General features: G+C 40.2%; 1 protein-coding gene across 3 annotated transcripts in view; it reads left to right on the forward strand.

Moving 5' to 3' along the window:
- ABAT (4-aminobutyrate aminotransferase) overlaps window positions 1-16,665 on the forward strand; it is a 186,239-nt gene that overhangs the window by 85,236 nt on the left and 84,338 nt on the right. For all 3 annotated transcript variants that reach the window (XM_030577512.1, XM_030577513.1, XM_030577514.1), the window contains 2 exons: window positions 793-822; window positions 2,428-2,545. In XM_030577512.1, the coding sequence (XP_030433372.1) occupies window positions 793-822; window positions 2,428-2,545 (148 nt within the window). The remainder of the gene's footprint in view (window positions 1-792; window positions 823-2,427; window positions 2,546-16,665) is intronic.

A 16,665-nucleotide genomic window follows, 5' to 3' on the forward strand; every position in this document is an offset into this window, starting at 1 on the left:
CACATTCCCCTAGCCATATTTTGATTGACCAAAATACAGTACCATGCCTGATATATAAAAACCGGGAGCTAAAGATTATTGTTATTGCTACATAAATATGATCACACAATACACAGAATCCATTTTCTTTCAAGACCCCCAGAATGAGAGACTAAAATGGAAGAAACAACACTGAAGAACACCAGTGTTCCTAGCAGCAAGTAAATAACTGTGCACACACCTAGATCAGATTATGAAAAGTTAGGCAAAGGTGTATGTCAAAATATTTTAAGACAAAATTCTCCTCCCAGATCTGCATGAAAGATCTCACCTGTAAAGTTCTGCTTCTACAGTGTAACTTCAGTGGTGCAAGTGGTCCAGTTGCATCAGGGTCTGCAAGATGTGGGGGAGGGGCAACTAAAGGAGCTGCTGGGGAGATGGCGGAGTATCTGAGTAAAGATTCGCAATGGCTGATCAGAGAGGAGATTTTGCCCTTTGTGTCTAACCTCCTGGTTTCCTAACATCTATTGCTAGTATTAAGAATTAGAAGCAAGTGAGTCTAATGAAACCTCCTATCTGCAGGAGAGCACAGTGTATTTGCTTGTCTCTAGTCCTCCAGCTGGAGCACAGGACTGGTTGTGCTGATTACAAATTGATACATTAAGTTTTGAAAGTGGCATAAGGGTTTCAATTAGCTGGACACTATTGCCTTCTGATAGTCAAGTATTTAATAGAATCATTAAAGCAGTTCAGTTGAAGTGTACAAACTATGTTTATCATGCTCTTGATTTTTTTTTTATTATTTCCTTTCAGGAGTTAATGAAACAGCTAAATGGAATACAGGTAACTCATCAAATTTATTTTTTGCTGCCAATCTCTCAGCATTTCCATTTTAAAATCAGATTTTCTAGCTTTATGTTCATACTGCAAAACTAGGAAAAAAAGATTTAAATCTAGGAGTAGTTGTGACAGATTGATAATATCCTGAACAAACCTTATGGAATTAAGATAAACTTTATTCAATAAAGTTAAACATTATTGAATTGGGCTTAATACCTTTGGAATAAACTGTATTACAAGTGCAGTTGTGTATGTGTCACTGTGGCATTGTATGTACAGTTTCAAATAGGGAGGGGGATGCTAATATACTTCCTCCATTATCAGCCTTTGAAGCTATTTCTCCCTTCCTTCCCCCCGGACACACACATACTAGTTCAAACCGACTTCTCCAAAGACTGACAGCCAATGGAAAGGAACTCTAGTCCACAGCAGGCCCCATCCTTAGGGAAGGATTGAAAGAACTTGGCTTACTGGGGCCTATAAAACTGTGTGCTTGTTCTGAGCTGAAGTTGTCATGAACTTGTAACCACAAGGAAGCCATCAGGGTGGAGTGTTGAAAGACTGCTCTTGCCTGAGCCTGTGTTAGAGTTGTGGTGGTCTCTGGTTAGCTTCTGAGCATATGTGTAGATTCTTTTATTGTTTTTATTATGTTTTCTTTGTAATGCTTTTTACCTTAAGAATAAAATAGGCTTGCTTAGAAAGAGCTGTATGTTACTTACAACTGTAGCAATCAGTCTGTTATCAGTCTCTGAAGAGAGAGATGCAGGTTTGTTTAGGCAGACTATCATTGCTGAGAGTAACATAGGGAAATGGGCCACTGAAGGGGGAATACAGGTGCAGTTGCCCTGAATTGTGACAGTAGTATTTGATGGTTACATTATTGTACAGTGTTTAATAGAAAATAACTCTATAACAGGTTTTAAATGCTGAAATGTTTTGTGAAATCAGTGTACCATATTGTCTGTTTATTATTTACCTCTTTAGGGATTCCTACTGAATGTGGTGGGTTTTTTTTAATTGCTATTAAGCAGAGGATATGAGCACTGCAATCTTTGAGTTTAAAAGTTTATCAATATAACTATATATTTCCTTGATCAAAAGAGCAATTCTGCAATGTGCACAGTTGATTTATGTGCAGAAACTGCACCCTTGCAGTTGTTCAACTTTACTCACCAACTGGTACTTGCAAGGCCTTCCCCCCACACATATAGTGTGTGTGCGGATTATTAGAGGAACAGATTGAGTCAAGAATACTGTGTTTTATTCTCTATTCTGCTACTGACTTAGTATTTGACCTTGGGCAATCATTATCTTAATTTAATTCACTGATGCTTGTAAAACACCTTGAGAGCCTTAGATGAGGAGTTGTGAAATACTACTGTACTGCATACTGTTCCCTCCTGTGTCTTTACTGCACTTCTTATTAAAATCAATTTTTATAAGAGGCTACAGTAAACTTAATTCCCATACAACAGAGATGTGTATATTTGTATTTTATCAATAGATATTTTAAAAGGTTTTGCTGTAAGTGTCCCCCATTTACTATCTCCAGATTGAACTGAATATTGTGCCACCTGCTAGATTTATTGGTTTTTTTTTTCCTGTAAGAATGCAGAAGCCGTTCACTTTTTTTGCAATTATCAAGAGAGCCGAGGGAACTACCTTGTAGACGTAGATGGCAACCGCATGCTGGATCTCTACTCTCAGATTTCATCCATCCCAATAGGTAAGAGCCAGATTGCGCTAAAGCTCTTGGTTTTCTATGAAACTGCTTCTTTCTCTCAGTCTCTGCTGGAGAAGCTAATTGATTAAACAGTGAAATAGCTGACACCATGTATGCCTCATTGCAGTCACAGTGTTTCAGTGCTTTGTATTCCATAACTGCATCTCTATATAGCTGGAGGATCTGCTTTAGGATTCAATACACATGGCTCACTTGAAGCATATATTGGGACCTAGAAGGAGCCATAGTATTAATTTTGGATTGAATCATGGGGGTTCTATAACTTTGAAAAAAAAGGTCCTTATTAAATTTAATGGCCTAAATGCAATATTTGCCCATTCATATTGCCGTAGACACAGCTGCCCTTCTGAGACAGACTGTCCACCCACTCGACCTCTTCCCAATTGCAGACAAAACACATTCATTTGAAGGCATTCTTATCCTCACATCTCTCTTCTGTAGATACCAAACATCTTGCTTCTGAAATCCATTTTCTCTAGTTCCTTATCAGTCTGTGTGATGAAATACATTATTCGCATACTGTGGGGCTAGCCCTGCAGAGTTCCCTTGGTGTTATCATATACCTGACCAGTGCTAGCCCACTTTGTACATTGTTTATGTTGATCACAGCAATTGAAACAATTTGGTTCTAAAGTATTTAAGCTAGGTCATCCTATATGGACTTGCTAGATATGTTTGCACATCATTAGACTGGAAAGAATCCAAAATTAAACCAAACAATGTTGTTTATATCAAGTCTTGTATTGCCCAGAATTCAGGTTCATGACTACTTTCTCTTGCTGTTTTGATCCCATAACATACTTTTGTAAAAGGTCACCTGGGGAGTGAGTCTGGAAGTTTAGAATAGAAGAGGAAGTATTTACCCTCTGGTTTGAAAGGTAAGATGCATTAACCAAAGTTGTTAGCATACGCCAACTGGTTGCTGATCTTGACCCAGGTCTGTTAGGACAATTGCTGTGCTTTCTCTCTGAGGCTGCTTTTGGGAAACCAATTTGGTTGTTTCCAATGCGGAAATAACACTGGTTTTAGGGAACACTGTGTTTGTGCACTAACTACATCTAATCTAAATGGATTTGACCCTGGATTTCTAGAAATGTAAATGAGTTTGGTATTATCCTAGTCTCCCATTCATCTGCATCACAAAATTGCCTCATGAGATAGGGGTCCTGGGGAAAAAATTGTGTGATTTATGTAATTAAAAATTGTATCATAATACAAATACACAAGAGGGCCAGATTGAGGCTGTAGATAGCATTAATTCTGGCAGTTCCTAACTTTAAAGTGCATGACTTTACAACCTTAGTGTTCTTTTAACTTGGGGGGGGAGATGTAGATGTGCAAAAAGTTGTTACGCAATATATATATATATATTGTATATTCTTATATTTTGAAATATATGTCTAGAGCACATATGCCATGCTTTTTGGGAATCCATTAAGAAAAGGATAGATAATAAGACAGAAAATATAATATTGCCTCTATATAAACCCATGGTACATCCACATCTTGAATACTGTATGCAGATGTGGTTGCCCTATCTCAAAGATATATTGGACTTGGAAAAGGTTCAGGAAAGGGCAACAAAAATGATTGGGGGTATGGGAATGACTGCTGTAGGCGGAGAGATTAATAAGACCAAGGGGGATATGATCGAGGTCTATAAAATCATCACTGGTGTGAAGAAAGTAAATAAGAAAGTGTTACTTCTCAGAACAAAGAACTAGGGGCCACCAAATAAAATTAAAAGGCAGCAGATTTAAAACAAACAAAAAGAAGTAATTTTTTTCACACAATGCACAGTCAACCTGTGGAACGCCTTGCCAGAGGATGTTGTGAAGGCCAAGACCATCACAGGCTTCAAAAAGGAACTAGATCAATTCATGGAAGATAGGTCCATCAATGGCTATTTGGCAGGATGGGCAGGGATGGTGTCCCTAGCCTCTATTTGCCAGAAGCTGGAAGTGGGCAATCACGGGATGGATCACTTGATGATTACCTGTTCTGTTCATTCCCTTTGGGGCACCTGAAATTGGCCACTGTCGGAAGACAGGATACTGGGCTAGATGGACCTTTGGTCTGATCCAGAATGGCTGTTCTCATGTTCTTATTACTGGAGTCAGGTAATGACATTCATGAAAGATATGTCTGGGTGTATGTAGTCCAGATCCTTTAAGGAATTGGTTTCTTAATTTGTGTACTAATCACCAATTATATTTTAAAGTTATTCTAGTCTTCACCGTATTTTGCATGTAATTGCCACAGTAATAGGAGCATTATCAGTTGTTAGATGCCTGTCAGGAATTTGCAAAAGGAGATGGCTTAATATTTGAAACACAAATTATTACGATTAGAAAACAAATCTGTTAGGATAAAATCACTTTTGGTACAAGATCTCAAAAAATTTTGTAACTTAATAATGAAAAATACCTGACAACTCGAACTCCTTTTCACGTGAAATCTAAAATAAAATGAACAAATAAGATGAGAAATTATGATCTTGCTTAGTCAATGGAGAAGAAACTTCCATAACAGGTGAAATGATTTAAGTAGACAATGGTACTTGCCCATTGCTGTGTATTGTTAACACTCCATTGCTAGTATCCTCTTCTGGCACAGAGCAAGTGGGTTGGATTTTTCAACAGTATATGGTAGCTTAGGTCGCTATGTTGTATGTACTAAGTCAAATTCTTTCCTCCATTTTTCTCTTTCTCTTCTTCTTTGTGGTAAACTTCATCCCATCCACACATCTGAAAAAACAAGTAATAATTCTTCCCTAAAATGTAAATTAGAAAAATTCTTTCTTTCCCAGTTTATTGTGTGTAAAAAAAAAAAAAAAAAAAAAAAAAAAAAAAGTGAGTGTTTGTTGAACTACATTGTAACCCAGAAGTGATTTTATATGAACATCTCTGTTTTCACACTGTAGCTGTCTAATGAGAAATGAGGAGGAATGGGTTAATTGGATGCATGGTGTCTACAGAGATGAAGTGCAGTCAACTTTGGGTGATATTCTTGGGGTAGGGTTAAAAGATGGAAAAGTAGATTTATGGGAAATGAATGGGATTTGATGATATGCCTATCCGAGGTGAAGGAGGGGGAATGTTTGATATATCCATTCTAATACTTTACATAATTTTCAGTGGTGAGCTTCAAGGATAGAAAAGAATCGAAACAGTGAGCAAAGATTATGGCTTGAAGTTAAATTTTCCAGGCTGTTTGGCTAGTCAAGTGTGGCTCTTCCTTCCCCCATTCCTGTTTATGAAAAACAGAACTTTGGCAAGTCTCACTTAATTTGATTTTTCAGAATTCAGTATGGAGCTCTGCAGCTAGCTGAAAAAAGTCCAGGATTTTATCTGATAGGTAATGAATTTCTCAGAATTGTAATAGATCATCCTCTTGTCAGCTGATGAGGAGGATAGACTATAACTGCTAAGTGAATTTAATGCCAGATAGACTGCATCAGAGACTTAAATCCTCTACTCGCAGAACAAGTACAGCACAGAGAGTGGAAGTGTAGCACCCACTTACATTGCTCTGTCAGTGTGCCTCCAATCTGAATCAGAGAGATAATCTTTAGGGGCAGTTCACTATTTGTGCCCATCCCATCCTTAGCACTTCATGATTTTTGCGATATGAACAGGTGTGAAATAAGAACTGGGGCATGCTTTATATTAGGGTACATTTATATATAGTTTATAATGGGTTAATAACTGATTGATAGACATCATAATAAATGCATAATGAGTGGTTATGGAATCCAAGAGATAAAGAAGTTGTTGCTGCTAATCATATCAGAAGGTATTAGAAATGGTTGTTACAACCATCTATAATACATATTGCTCAGGTCTATAACATCTATTAATAGTTTATTAACCCTCTATAAATTGTTCATAAATGTGCCCTTAATATAGTGAATGACTAGAATTGGACTGAAACCCACCAACTCACCTCCATCTAGACAGTGAAACCCCAACAGATAGAAAGAACTTCTGGACTTCACTTTCTTGGTTCAAACCAGTGACCTAAGTGTAGAAGACTCCCTAACCTGTTACCAGTCCCCTCAGTCATCCATTGCCCTTAGTTCAATATCTTTTTAAACCTGCTTGAGGAAGAGAGATTTAGCTATCTGATCTGTCTGTTATATTCCTATACTGTATCTTCCATATCTGTTTTAGGCCATTGGTGAGTTTGAGTGTTTGATGCATATAAAAGCAAGGAGAGCCTAACTTCAAAGGCTGGAGCTGAGTGTAATGTGAGTAATCACTATTGTTCCTATTCTGGCCCTTTCTTAAGCAGGAACTAACTGTGCCAGTGTATTAAAAATGTGGCCACAGTGCCACAGACATATGATGATAATGGCACCAACTCCTTTTTGTAATGACTCTAGTAGGATTTTTTTATTTCAGCATTAACCTTCAGCATTACTATACATTTTCAACAAATGAACGTTTAAAATTACACCAATCTTCCCCTATGTGTAATGCAGCAAAGTCATTAACTATATCAGTTTTTGTAAATTTACAGAAACATGCAATGTAGATGCTAATACCTATATACTGGTATAACCATGCCCATGCTCAGTGGTTGTACTGCTTTAACTTGAGTGGTTTCTAAACCAATGTAAAGTGGTACAAAAAGTGTACACATCCCAAAGAAAGTCTGTGGGCTCTTTTCTATTAGAAAAATCTTCTCCTCCATTCTCACTCTCTGTCCATATGAAGTTGTAAGATGTCAGAATCCACTGGCTGTGCTATTATTTCAGCATTGGGCCCCTTTCTTCAGTATCATCCTTGTCTCCACAATCAAGGCATCTTTTAAAAAAAAAAATGTTTAATTGCTCCGTATAATTCCCCTGGTTTTTTTACACCCTTCAGCTTTCTTATATAGTGACATGGTGCAAACTGGCTTTTCTCTACTCTGTTCAGTACAGCTTTACCTCTCAGGATCTGCTTTGGGTATCACAAATCATAGCTGATTACCATAAGCCCAACTCTTACTCTCCAAAAGCCACTTGTTTTGCTCTCTTGGGAGCATGGTGAAAATCCTACAATTAAGGAACTGTAATTTAGTTCTTGACAGCTGCTCAGGATATGGATTTAAAATGTGCAGAAACAGCAAGCTTTCTGAACTACATATATTTAATAAATTGTGTAGATCTTTGCTGGAGATCTGCTGTGAAAAACAACATGTCAGTAGAGATGACTGGTCTCTAGGAGCATGAAGGCACTGCTAGACATGTGGTAGATGCTAGTGGAGCTGTAGATTGCATGTTTTGGAAAAGGATACTTGAGCAAAATTATGTCAAAGTCAGCATGAATGTGAATACTTGGATCAGGGCACTAGTCTTTTTTGTGCTTATCTCTCTGCAAGTAAATCCAATAAACTTTGCATGGATCTGTTAGACTTTGTACGCCACAAGATTTAATAATGGACTGCCAGGCTAGAACATCCTTATCAGCAAAGACCAAGAAGTAATAAGCTCCTGTGCAGAGAGATAAGAAATGAAGTTTGAAAGACTCTTAGACTAAAGACACTGGACTATTTCCTGCCAAATGCCAATAGCTAAAACAAGGCTCTGGGAGATGCATTCCTCATCACATGGGATGTGCTGCTTCTCTGTGCCTTTCCTCCCTTTCCCCTTCTGTTCAGAGTACTCCACAAGATCCTGGGGGACAAAGCCCATGTCATCCTTATAGCTCTGACATAGCCACAACAGATCTGGTATACTTCCTTCATTTGCATGATGGTATGCCCTCTGATCTCTCTCCATTCAACTCCTTGACTCCTTTCACAGGTTACAGGTCACATCCTCCATCCCAATCAACCTGCTCCACCTAAAAGCATGGCTCCTCCATGGTTCTGGAATGTGGAAATAACCTGTTGGGAAGCAGTTAAACAAGTATTGTTTAATAGCAGGCGTGCTATGACTTGACACACTTACCTCCACAAATGGACTAGATTCCAATCCTGGTGCACCTCCAATCGAGTCAAGGCAATGAGTGCTCCATTACCACTTACCCGGGACTATTTTTTACAACTTAAGCAATTGGGGTTATTCACAAGCTCCATTCATGTGCATTTGGCAACCATCATGACCTTTCACTAAGAGATAGACGGCCACGCTGTCTTCACCCATGGAACGATTCCTAAAAGGCCTCCAAAATCTTTACCCTCACATACAGGATCCAACCCTGGCCTCTTCCTACACTCTCTTACTAGACCTCCATTCGAACCAATGGCAATATGCTCCTATACTCATTTATTTATGAAAAGAGCATTTTTTGTTGCTATCACCTCTGCCTGGTGGGTTGGTGAAATTGGAGCATTTATGGCATACCCTACAGGCACAGTTTTTCAGGAAGACAAGGAAACAACTAGAGGGTCATCCATTTTGGATCTGGGGTTGAGCAACAGGGATGAATTGGTTAGCGAGAAGGTCCCAGAGCTCATGCTGCAGTCCAAGCCTGAACGTCTGCACCCCAATTAAACACTCGCTTAGCCCTAGCCATAGCCTTAGCCCTGTGAGCCCGGGCCAGCCGTGGGTGTCTAACAGTAGTATAGACATAAGTTGGGAGAATGGAAGCCCTGAGGCTGCTGACCCAAGTGCCAGCAGCTTAAAATGTCCAGCCTAAAATGACCATTATATTCTGCTTTTTGGACTTTTTCTTTGTTCATAATATTTATATAAAGATTAAATGGCAAGAAGAGGAACTGAATTATCAAACTCGCATGGATGTAAGTCCTGCTCAGAAGTGCTTAGGGGGCCACAAATCCAGCAGCCTAGTAGGAGCTGCCGTGCTTTGGGGAAAGAGTCAGGCTTCAGGGGCTCCACCTCAATTGTCTGGGGTTTGTATGCAGAGTAGGAAAGCAACAAGATGTACCAGAGAAGAGAGAAGAATGAACAACATGAGGAGGGGTTCAGAATGACAGGGGCTGGGGTATGGAGATTAAGAAGAGGATGGCATGAGTCAGGATGGACATTGTGTGTGGATGGAAAAATGAAAGAGAATGGGGAGAGGACGCTCTGAATTTGTGCTTTGGAGAGGGAGGCGGCATCTGAATAAAGGCAGCATATCTACACATTTTTACAAGCAATGTGGAAGTTAGTATCTATGGGCTTGTCTACATCAGAAAGTTGCAGCGCTGGTGAGGGAGTTACAGCGCTGCAACTTAGGAGGTGTACACATCTGCAGGGCACCACCAGCGCTGCAACTCCCTGTTTGCAGCGCTGGCCGTACTCCCGTTTTGTCTCGGGTGTAGAGGATCCAGCGCTGGTGATCCAGCGCTGGTAATCAAGTATAGACACTTACCAGCGCTTTTCTTGACCTCCGTGGAATAAGCAGGTATCCCAGCATACCTGAGGAAGCCTCTGGTAATCAAACTGGTCTCCTTCCCCAGCTTGCTCTCGTGTTCCCCGAACCCCGAGCAAGCAGGTCTCCTTCCCTGAGGTTTGCTGGGTGGTTCCGGGAACGCGAGAGCAAACCGCGGCGAAGCTGGTCTCCTTTCCTGGTTTGCTCTCGCGTTCCCCGAACAAGCAGGTCTCCTTCCCTGCGGTTTGCTGGGTGGTTCGGGGAACGCGAGAGCAAACCGCGGCGAAGCTGGTCTCCTTTCCCTGGTTTGCTCTCGCGTTCCCCGAACCCCAAGCAAACAGGTCTCCTTCCCTGCGGTTTGCAGGGTGGTTCGGGGAGCGCGAGAGCAAACCGCGGCGAAGCTGGTCTCCTTTCCCGGTTTGCTCTCTCGTTCCCTGAACCCCCATTGAAGCCGCCCAACAGCGCTGCAGTGTGGCCACATCTAACACCACTTGCAGCGCTGGTTGCTGTAAGTGTGGCCACTCTGCAGCGCTGGCCCTATACAGCTGTACTAATACAGCTGTAACAACCAGCGCTGCAAAATTTTAGATGTAGACATGGCCTAAGCTTCTTGGATAGTAGCCTCTGTTAATGTCAGTGTTCCATAGGGTTTAATCTGGAAGTCTCTCATACAGCGGGTAGTTTTTCAACAGCAGCAGCTAATCACTTCATTCCCTCAACATACCCCTGATACTTCCCTGATAGATTCAATGCATACTCAGTTGTGTTGTCTTTCTCTGAGTAACCAGATCTACTTTCTTCATAATAATCTTAACTGATTCTTGCTAGCATGACACACAGTTAAAATACTGTTGAGATTTTACTCACTGTAGACCAAAATATTCAAAACAGTATTTAAAATTGATCCTCTCTCATGTTAGTTTAATGTGTCAGTGCTTGGAAAGAAAAGATAGGCTGTTATGATGAAACTAGAACAAGGAATTTAGGGGCATGATGTGCTTAGTTATGAATCAATGTGAAGTGAGGGTCTGCCAGTACCAAGGAAAATGAGGTTTCCAAATTACCAAACAGAGGGAGTATAAAATAATATACTAGTTCCTGCCTGGGGCCTTATATTATTTTAAAATCAGACTTTAAAATAGGTATACTTGGCCCCAGTCCTGCATATATCTACATGTCTGTTTACTCTTAAGCATGCAAGTAGTCCAATTGACTAGTGATGGGCATAAGTTAAGCATCCTTTGATTTAGTTAGCCCTATCAGCAGCCTGCAATACTGTAATGTTTCCCTGTGAAAAGGGCAGAATGTATTCTTTCAGTCTCAAATAGACTCACTTGTTTTAGTTTAAGGAAAGCAAGAAGCAACCTGGAGAGTGCATGGTCTCAGCTGTAATACGCCACAGCAACTCTGAGAACAGAAATACTTCTGCAGACAGGCAGAACCATAGGAATTTAAAGTTTTAGTACAGAGAAAATAAAATCATAAGTTATACAACATACATTAAAGCTACCACTGACCACAATGCTTGATTGTCTTTCCTGCAGTGACTTACTGTTGATGAAATAGTATTTCAAAGGTTTGCTCCTTCTGTCTGGAGTGCTCAAAGAGTAGGTAATCGGTTCTTTTTCTTCCCCAGAGTGTTTTTTGGGGGTTCCATTTTCTGACTCTTGTGTTCAATGTATATCTGTGCCTGTTTAGGGAACATACTTTGGTCTGCAGTGATAACAGTGCTTTAGGTCTACATCTTTTCTAATTTAAACAGTGAGAAAGAACAGCAACTGATAGCAAATAGAAGAGACTGGGTGCATGCGAACTGGCTGGGGCTCAGTTGAGTTAAGACAAATTGATGCTGATAGGTAAGGAAAGCATTTTGATGAACAGGCTGAGAGTACAGCTTTGACTGCAGGAGTTTGTCTGACCTTTACCAATATAGATACCTGTTCAAGGTTACATTGGATCCATTACAGGCTGTAGATTCACAGATAGGAAGTAGCTACCATAGATGGTGTAGTCACTAATGGCTGGCAACATTTCTCTCAAAAGCAGACTATGCATCATTGATCAATGTCCTATGACTCTCAGGCTCGATTATTTATATGCACTCTGGTTGGGGCTACCCATAACAGGGACTCAAGACCTGCAGGTAGTATGGGATGTAGCTGCCCTTCTCTTGAGTTTGCTGAGCCACATTGAATTCATAAATCAACCTGCTTTCTGCTCTGCATTGGCTATCTTTTTGCAGGTGTGTGAGTACTGTGACGTTGCACTCCATATACTTAATGGAAATATGCTTATGAATATGACATAACTGGAATACGCTTTATGGTAAATACCCCTTGTATGGTGTCATTAGAAAGCTTGTAAACTACGAAGTGTGTTCATCCTGCTTGTCTGCATGTATTATTTCTATATCTGCACTTAGGAGAATAAAATATGAACTTGTATCACTGATGTAAACGTATTAAGTGGAGGCCATTAAGGGTGCTTCAGAAACAATCAATTGTAAATGGCCATAGTTACTTGAAAGCCTTTCTGTGTACGTGTGGGCCAACCCATGGGGAAGGGAAACAAGGGGTCTTACAGTGACATGGGACCATGTCACCTGATAATGAAATCCATCTTAAATCTGGTACTTTTACATTTAGAAGGAGGGGTGGAGACCCAGAGCGACAAAAGATTCCCGCCTTGTGCCAAAGCTATAAAAGGGGGTGGAGCAGGACAAAAGGGGCTGGCAGTCATGAGGAAATCCCTGCTTACCACCGGAGATGTATGTTGGAACTAACAAGGACTGTACCAGGGGAAAGGATTGGGTCCAGACTAGGAAAAAGTCTAGTCTGTGAAAGAAGCTTATTGGAACATCTCTAAGGTTCGGATATTACCTGTAATCCAGTTTCTTAATGTATTAGGCTTAGCCTTGCATGTTTTTGCTTTATTTTGCTTGGTGACTTGCTTTGTTTTGTCTGTTGTTACTTGAAACCACTTAAATTGTACTTTTTATACTTAATAAAATCACTTTTGTTTATTAATAAACATAGAGTAAGTGATTAATACCTGGGGGAGCAAACAGCTGTGCCTATCTATCAGTGTTATAGAGGGTGGTTAATTTGAGTTTACCCTGTATAAACTGTATACAGAATAAAACAGATTTATTTGGGGGTTGGATCCCATTGGGAACTGGGTGTCTGGGTGCTGAAGACAAGTAACCTGCTAAGCTGTTTTCAGTTAAGTCTAAAGCTTTGGGGGCATGGACCAGACCCTGGGTCTGTGTTGCAGCAGGCTAGAGTGTCTGGCTCAACAAGATGGGGTTCTGAAAGTCACAAACTGGCAGGGAAAATGGGGCTCAGAGCTAATTTCAGCATATCAAGTGACAGTCCCAAGGGGGTCTCTGTGACCGAACTATTGTGGAAAAGACCACCACCCAGTTGATTTTGGTTCAGACAGCCGGAGGCACCTTTATTAATAAAAACAAGATTACAAGTATGCATACAGGGAGAGACAGCGTAACCTCACGCAAGAGGTAGGCTGCTCTGCCCTTCACAATTTTCACCAAGCTTATAAAGGTTAAAACTGCAAAACGTCATATTGATTACACAAGTTATTTGCCTTTTTTTGGTAATTAATATTGCAAATCAGCTGGTTATTTACTGTAAGCTTAGCTTGGGGTATTTCCAGTTATTGTTAATTATGCTGACTGTTCTATGACCCCTTGGTTGCAATTACATATTGCAAAAGCATTACCATATAGACTCATAGACTCTAGGACTGGAAGGGACCTCGAGAGGTCATCGAGTCCAGTCCCCTGCCCTCATGGCAGGACCAAACACTGTCTAGACCATCCCTAATAGACATTTATCTAACCTACTCTTAAATATCTCCAGAGATGGAGATTCCACAACTTCCGTAGGCAATCTATTCCAGTGTTTAACTACCCTGACAGTTAGGAACTTTTTCCTAATGTCCAACCTAAATCTCCCTTGCTGCAGTTTAAGCCCATTGCTTCTTGTATAGAATATTGTATAGAATATAGAATATTGCAAATTAGCAAGCTGTTTTAACAGATATCCTGTGTTTTGGGCAGTGTTGAGCTGGTTATCTTGTGACCTCTCCTTGTGATCTACCTTATGCAAGCAAAGCTACTATGTTTGCCTATAGTTGAACTGGCCTCCAAGGGACCCCTTGTCCCCTCCTAGTTCCTCTTTTGTTAGTGTTCCATACCCCGCTTTCCTCATATCTAGTTTCTGCACACCCAATGCCACAGTAATACAAGTTTCTTTGAGAACTAAAACCATGGCTTTTATTTTGCATTTATTTAGCTTGCATGGACCTGTAAACTAATAAAGCTAAAAGCGTATAATTGTTGCAATATTACATGTTAAAATCACAGATGCTTATATCAATGGCAGGGCTCTGCAGCAGGGACTGACAGTTTACTATTTCAGTCAAGGCCCTGCTACAGTATCCGACCAGTGACAGCAACCTCCAAAAGGCTTTGATGGCAAGACAAGATCCCATATAAACAGTTGCAAAACTCTATCCAATGAGGGGGGCGGGGGAGGTTATGTTCCCTTACAGAACCCATCACAAGTACAGTCTGTAAAGCCCTAAATAGCTTGAGGTAGAGTTATTTAAAAGATCACCCATATCCAGTCACAGACTTTAAGATCTGGAAAGTCTTTCTTGCTCTTGGTTCCTGGGAGTAACATCCCTGTAGCCATAGTATGAGGGCATTTTCAGTGGAAAGGCCATGCAGCTGGATCAGTCAGAGCTATTGTTTAGTGTATCAGAACACAGGGCAGATGTCTTTCAGCTAGGTACATAGTTGCCACTTGTGGTTCTGTAATTTTATACTAGAGATAATTAGGGAGATGTTTTCATTAGTATGTAAGTTGGTGGGGGCTTTTCTAATGTAATTTTCGCTTTTCCTTTTTCTTACATTTGAGGAATGTGTGGTGATTAATTGTGGAAGAATGTAGTATGATGTGTTTTGTACGTAAAAACTAGGGTGTTAGGAAGTTGGTTTTTTCCTCCTTGATACCTTCTAGCTGCCAGATTTTTCTTCTTTGAAAGATAATTATCTGCTGTAGAATTACTGACAAGTGAAGGATGATGTACTGTATAGCTGGAACAGAGGTAAGGAGAAATTAGTATAAAAGGAACTACATGCAGAGAGGAGAACAGGAGGTAGGCTGTATTTTCAGAGCAACTTAATTCAAGAAAATAATGGTGTTCCTATGTAGTGTCTTTATTAGGGACTCCTTTGAAATATAAGGCCAGATTCTGATCTCCGTTATACTCTTGTGAATTGAGTCACTCTGTTGACCTCATTGACATTACTCTGCATTATCAGAGTAACTGAGATCAGAATTTAGCCCAGTGTGCGTGGTATTGGTCATGATTGAAAAGATGCATTTAGGTGTTAGATGGTGGAGCACTGCAGTGTCTGATGTATAGAGTGGGAAGAATGTTTAAGAAAAAGTTAAGCCTTGAGAAGGTGTGATTAGGACAGGGGTTCTCAACTATGGGTTGAGACCCAGATTAAGGGTCCCTTTTTTTTTTTTTTAAGTTCTGAAAAAAAATTTGATCATGACTTCTCTCCAAGTTAAGAGAAATTCCTGGGGCCCAAACTACAGCAGTTAGCATTGCTTGAATTCCGTCTAATGCTGCCTTCAGACATGTTGCTTTGTAACAAATGAACTGTGTGCCATATGAGTGTTGTTTCATATTTAGCGTTTCCAGGTTTTATCAGAGTTAGATCTTAAAAATTTAATGTATTCTCTTACGCATGTTGTTGTAGTAGGGAAGAGAAATATTAATGCAGAAGTTTAAGCATTCAGTGTTGAAACAGACCAAGATTTAATCTTGGTCTTTGATGAGGGTTGTTATTAAAATAAAAATATGTTTAAAAGGACTCAAAGTTCCAGTCTGAGCTAAAGGTAAAGAAAACGCTGGGTTCAGTTGATTTTTACTGTCAGCAATTTATTTGAAAATTCATCTGAATGCCAATGTTCCCAGATGTCAGACCAATAACTGAGTGTCAGATGGCTTGAAAACAAGTGTATTAATTGTTTCCACTTCTAATTACTTGTCCTATTATTATTGATTTATTATTAGATCTGCATTCTTGATTGTGAGAATGTGGAACAGTGGTGTCCTGTTAGGGAAGTTAGTTCTCAAAAGACTCAGGGGGGTTCTTTTCAGATTAACTTCTAAAGATCTGATGCTTTCCTGAATCTTTTCCATCTAAAAAACTGGTGAGAACCACAGTTGCCAACTTTCACACGGTAAATAAGCATCCCAACTTTCACAGTAAGCCAAAAATCAAGCTAAATTCCATTTCAAAACAAGGCCAAAACAAGCCAATCCCTAAGAACCCTAACACACTATGTGACTAGATCACCCTGGTGAGCAGTCTGGGACTGTGGTAGGCCCACTGTACACCCCTGACTCTCCCACCCTTGCCCCTGCTTGCCCCCGTTACCCCTGCTTGCCAGGAGCTGATAAAAAAAAAACAAAACATCAAGCTACAAGCCAAACAAGCAACAAGTTACAAGCCAAAAACTAGCCAACGAGCAACTCACGAGCCACTTAAGTCAAAAGCAAGCCGAATTTCTGCTTTTTTTTTCCACGGGTTTGGCATGTCTGGTGAGGACATACTTTCATGTAACTTCCCGTGTTTTTCAATTATGTTGGAAATACCTTGCAATACTATTTTTTGGGGCATTTTGGTATTTCTGTCTATGTGGTTTGGCAGGAAACCTTTCCGGCGCCACCCTGAATCTGGGAGTTGTAAGATGC

This window comes from Gopherus evgoodei, chromosome 10 (genome assembly GCF_007399415.2).
Source record: "Gopherus evgoodei ecotype Sinaloan lineage chromosome 10, rGopEvg1_v1.p, whole genome shotgun sequence".
Taxonomy (NCBI): Eukaryota; Metazoa; Chordata; order Testudines; family Testudinidae; genus Gopherus; species Gopherus evgoodei.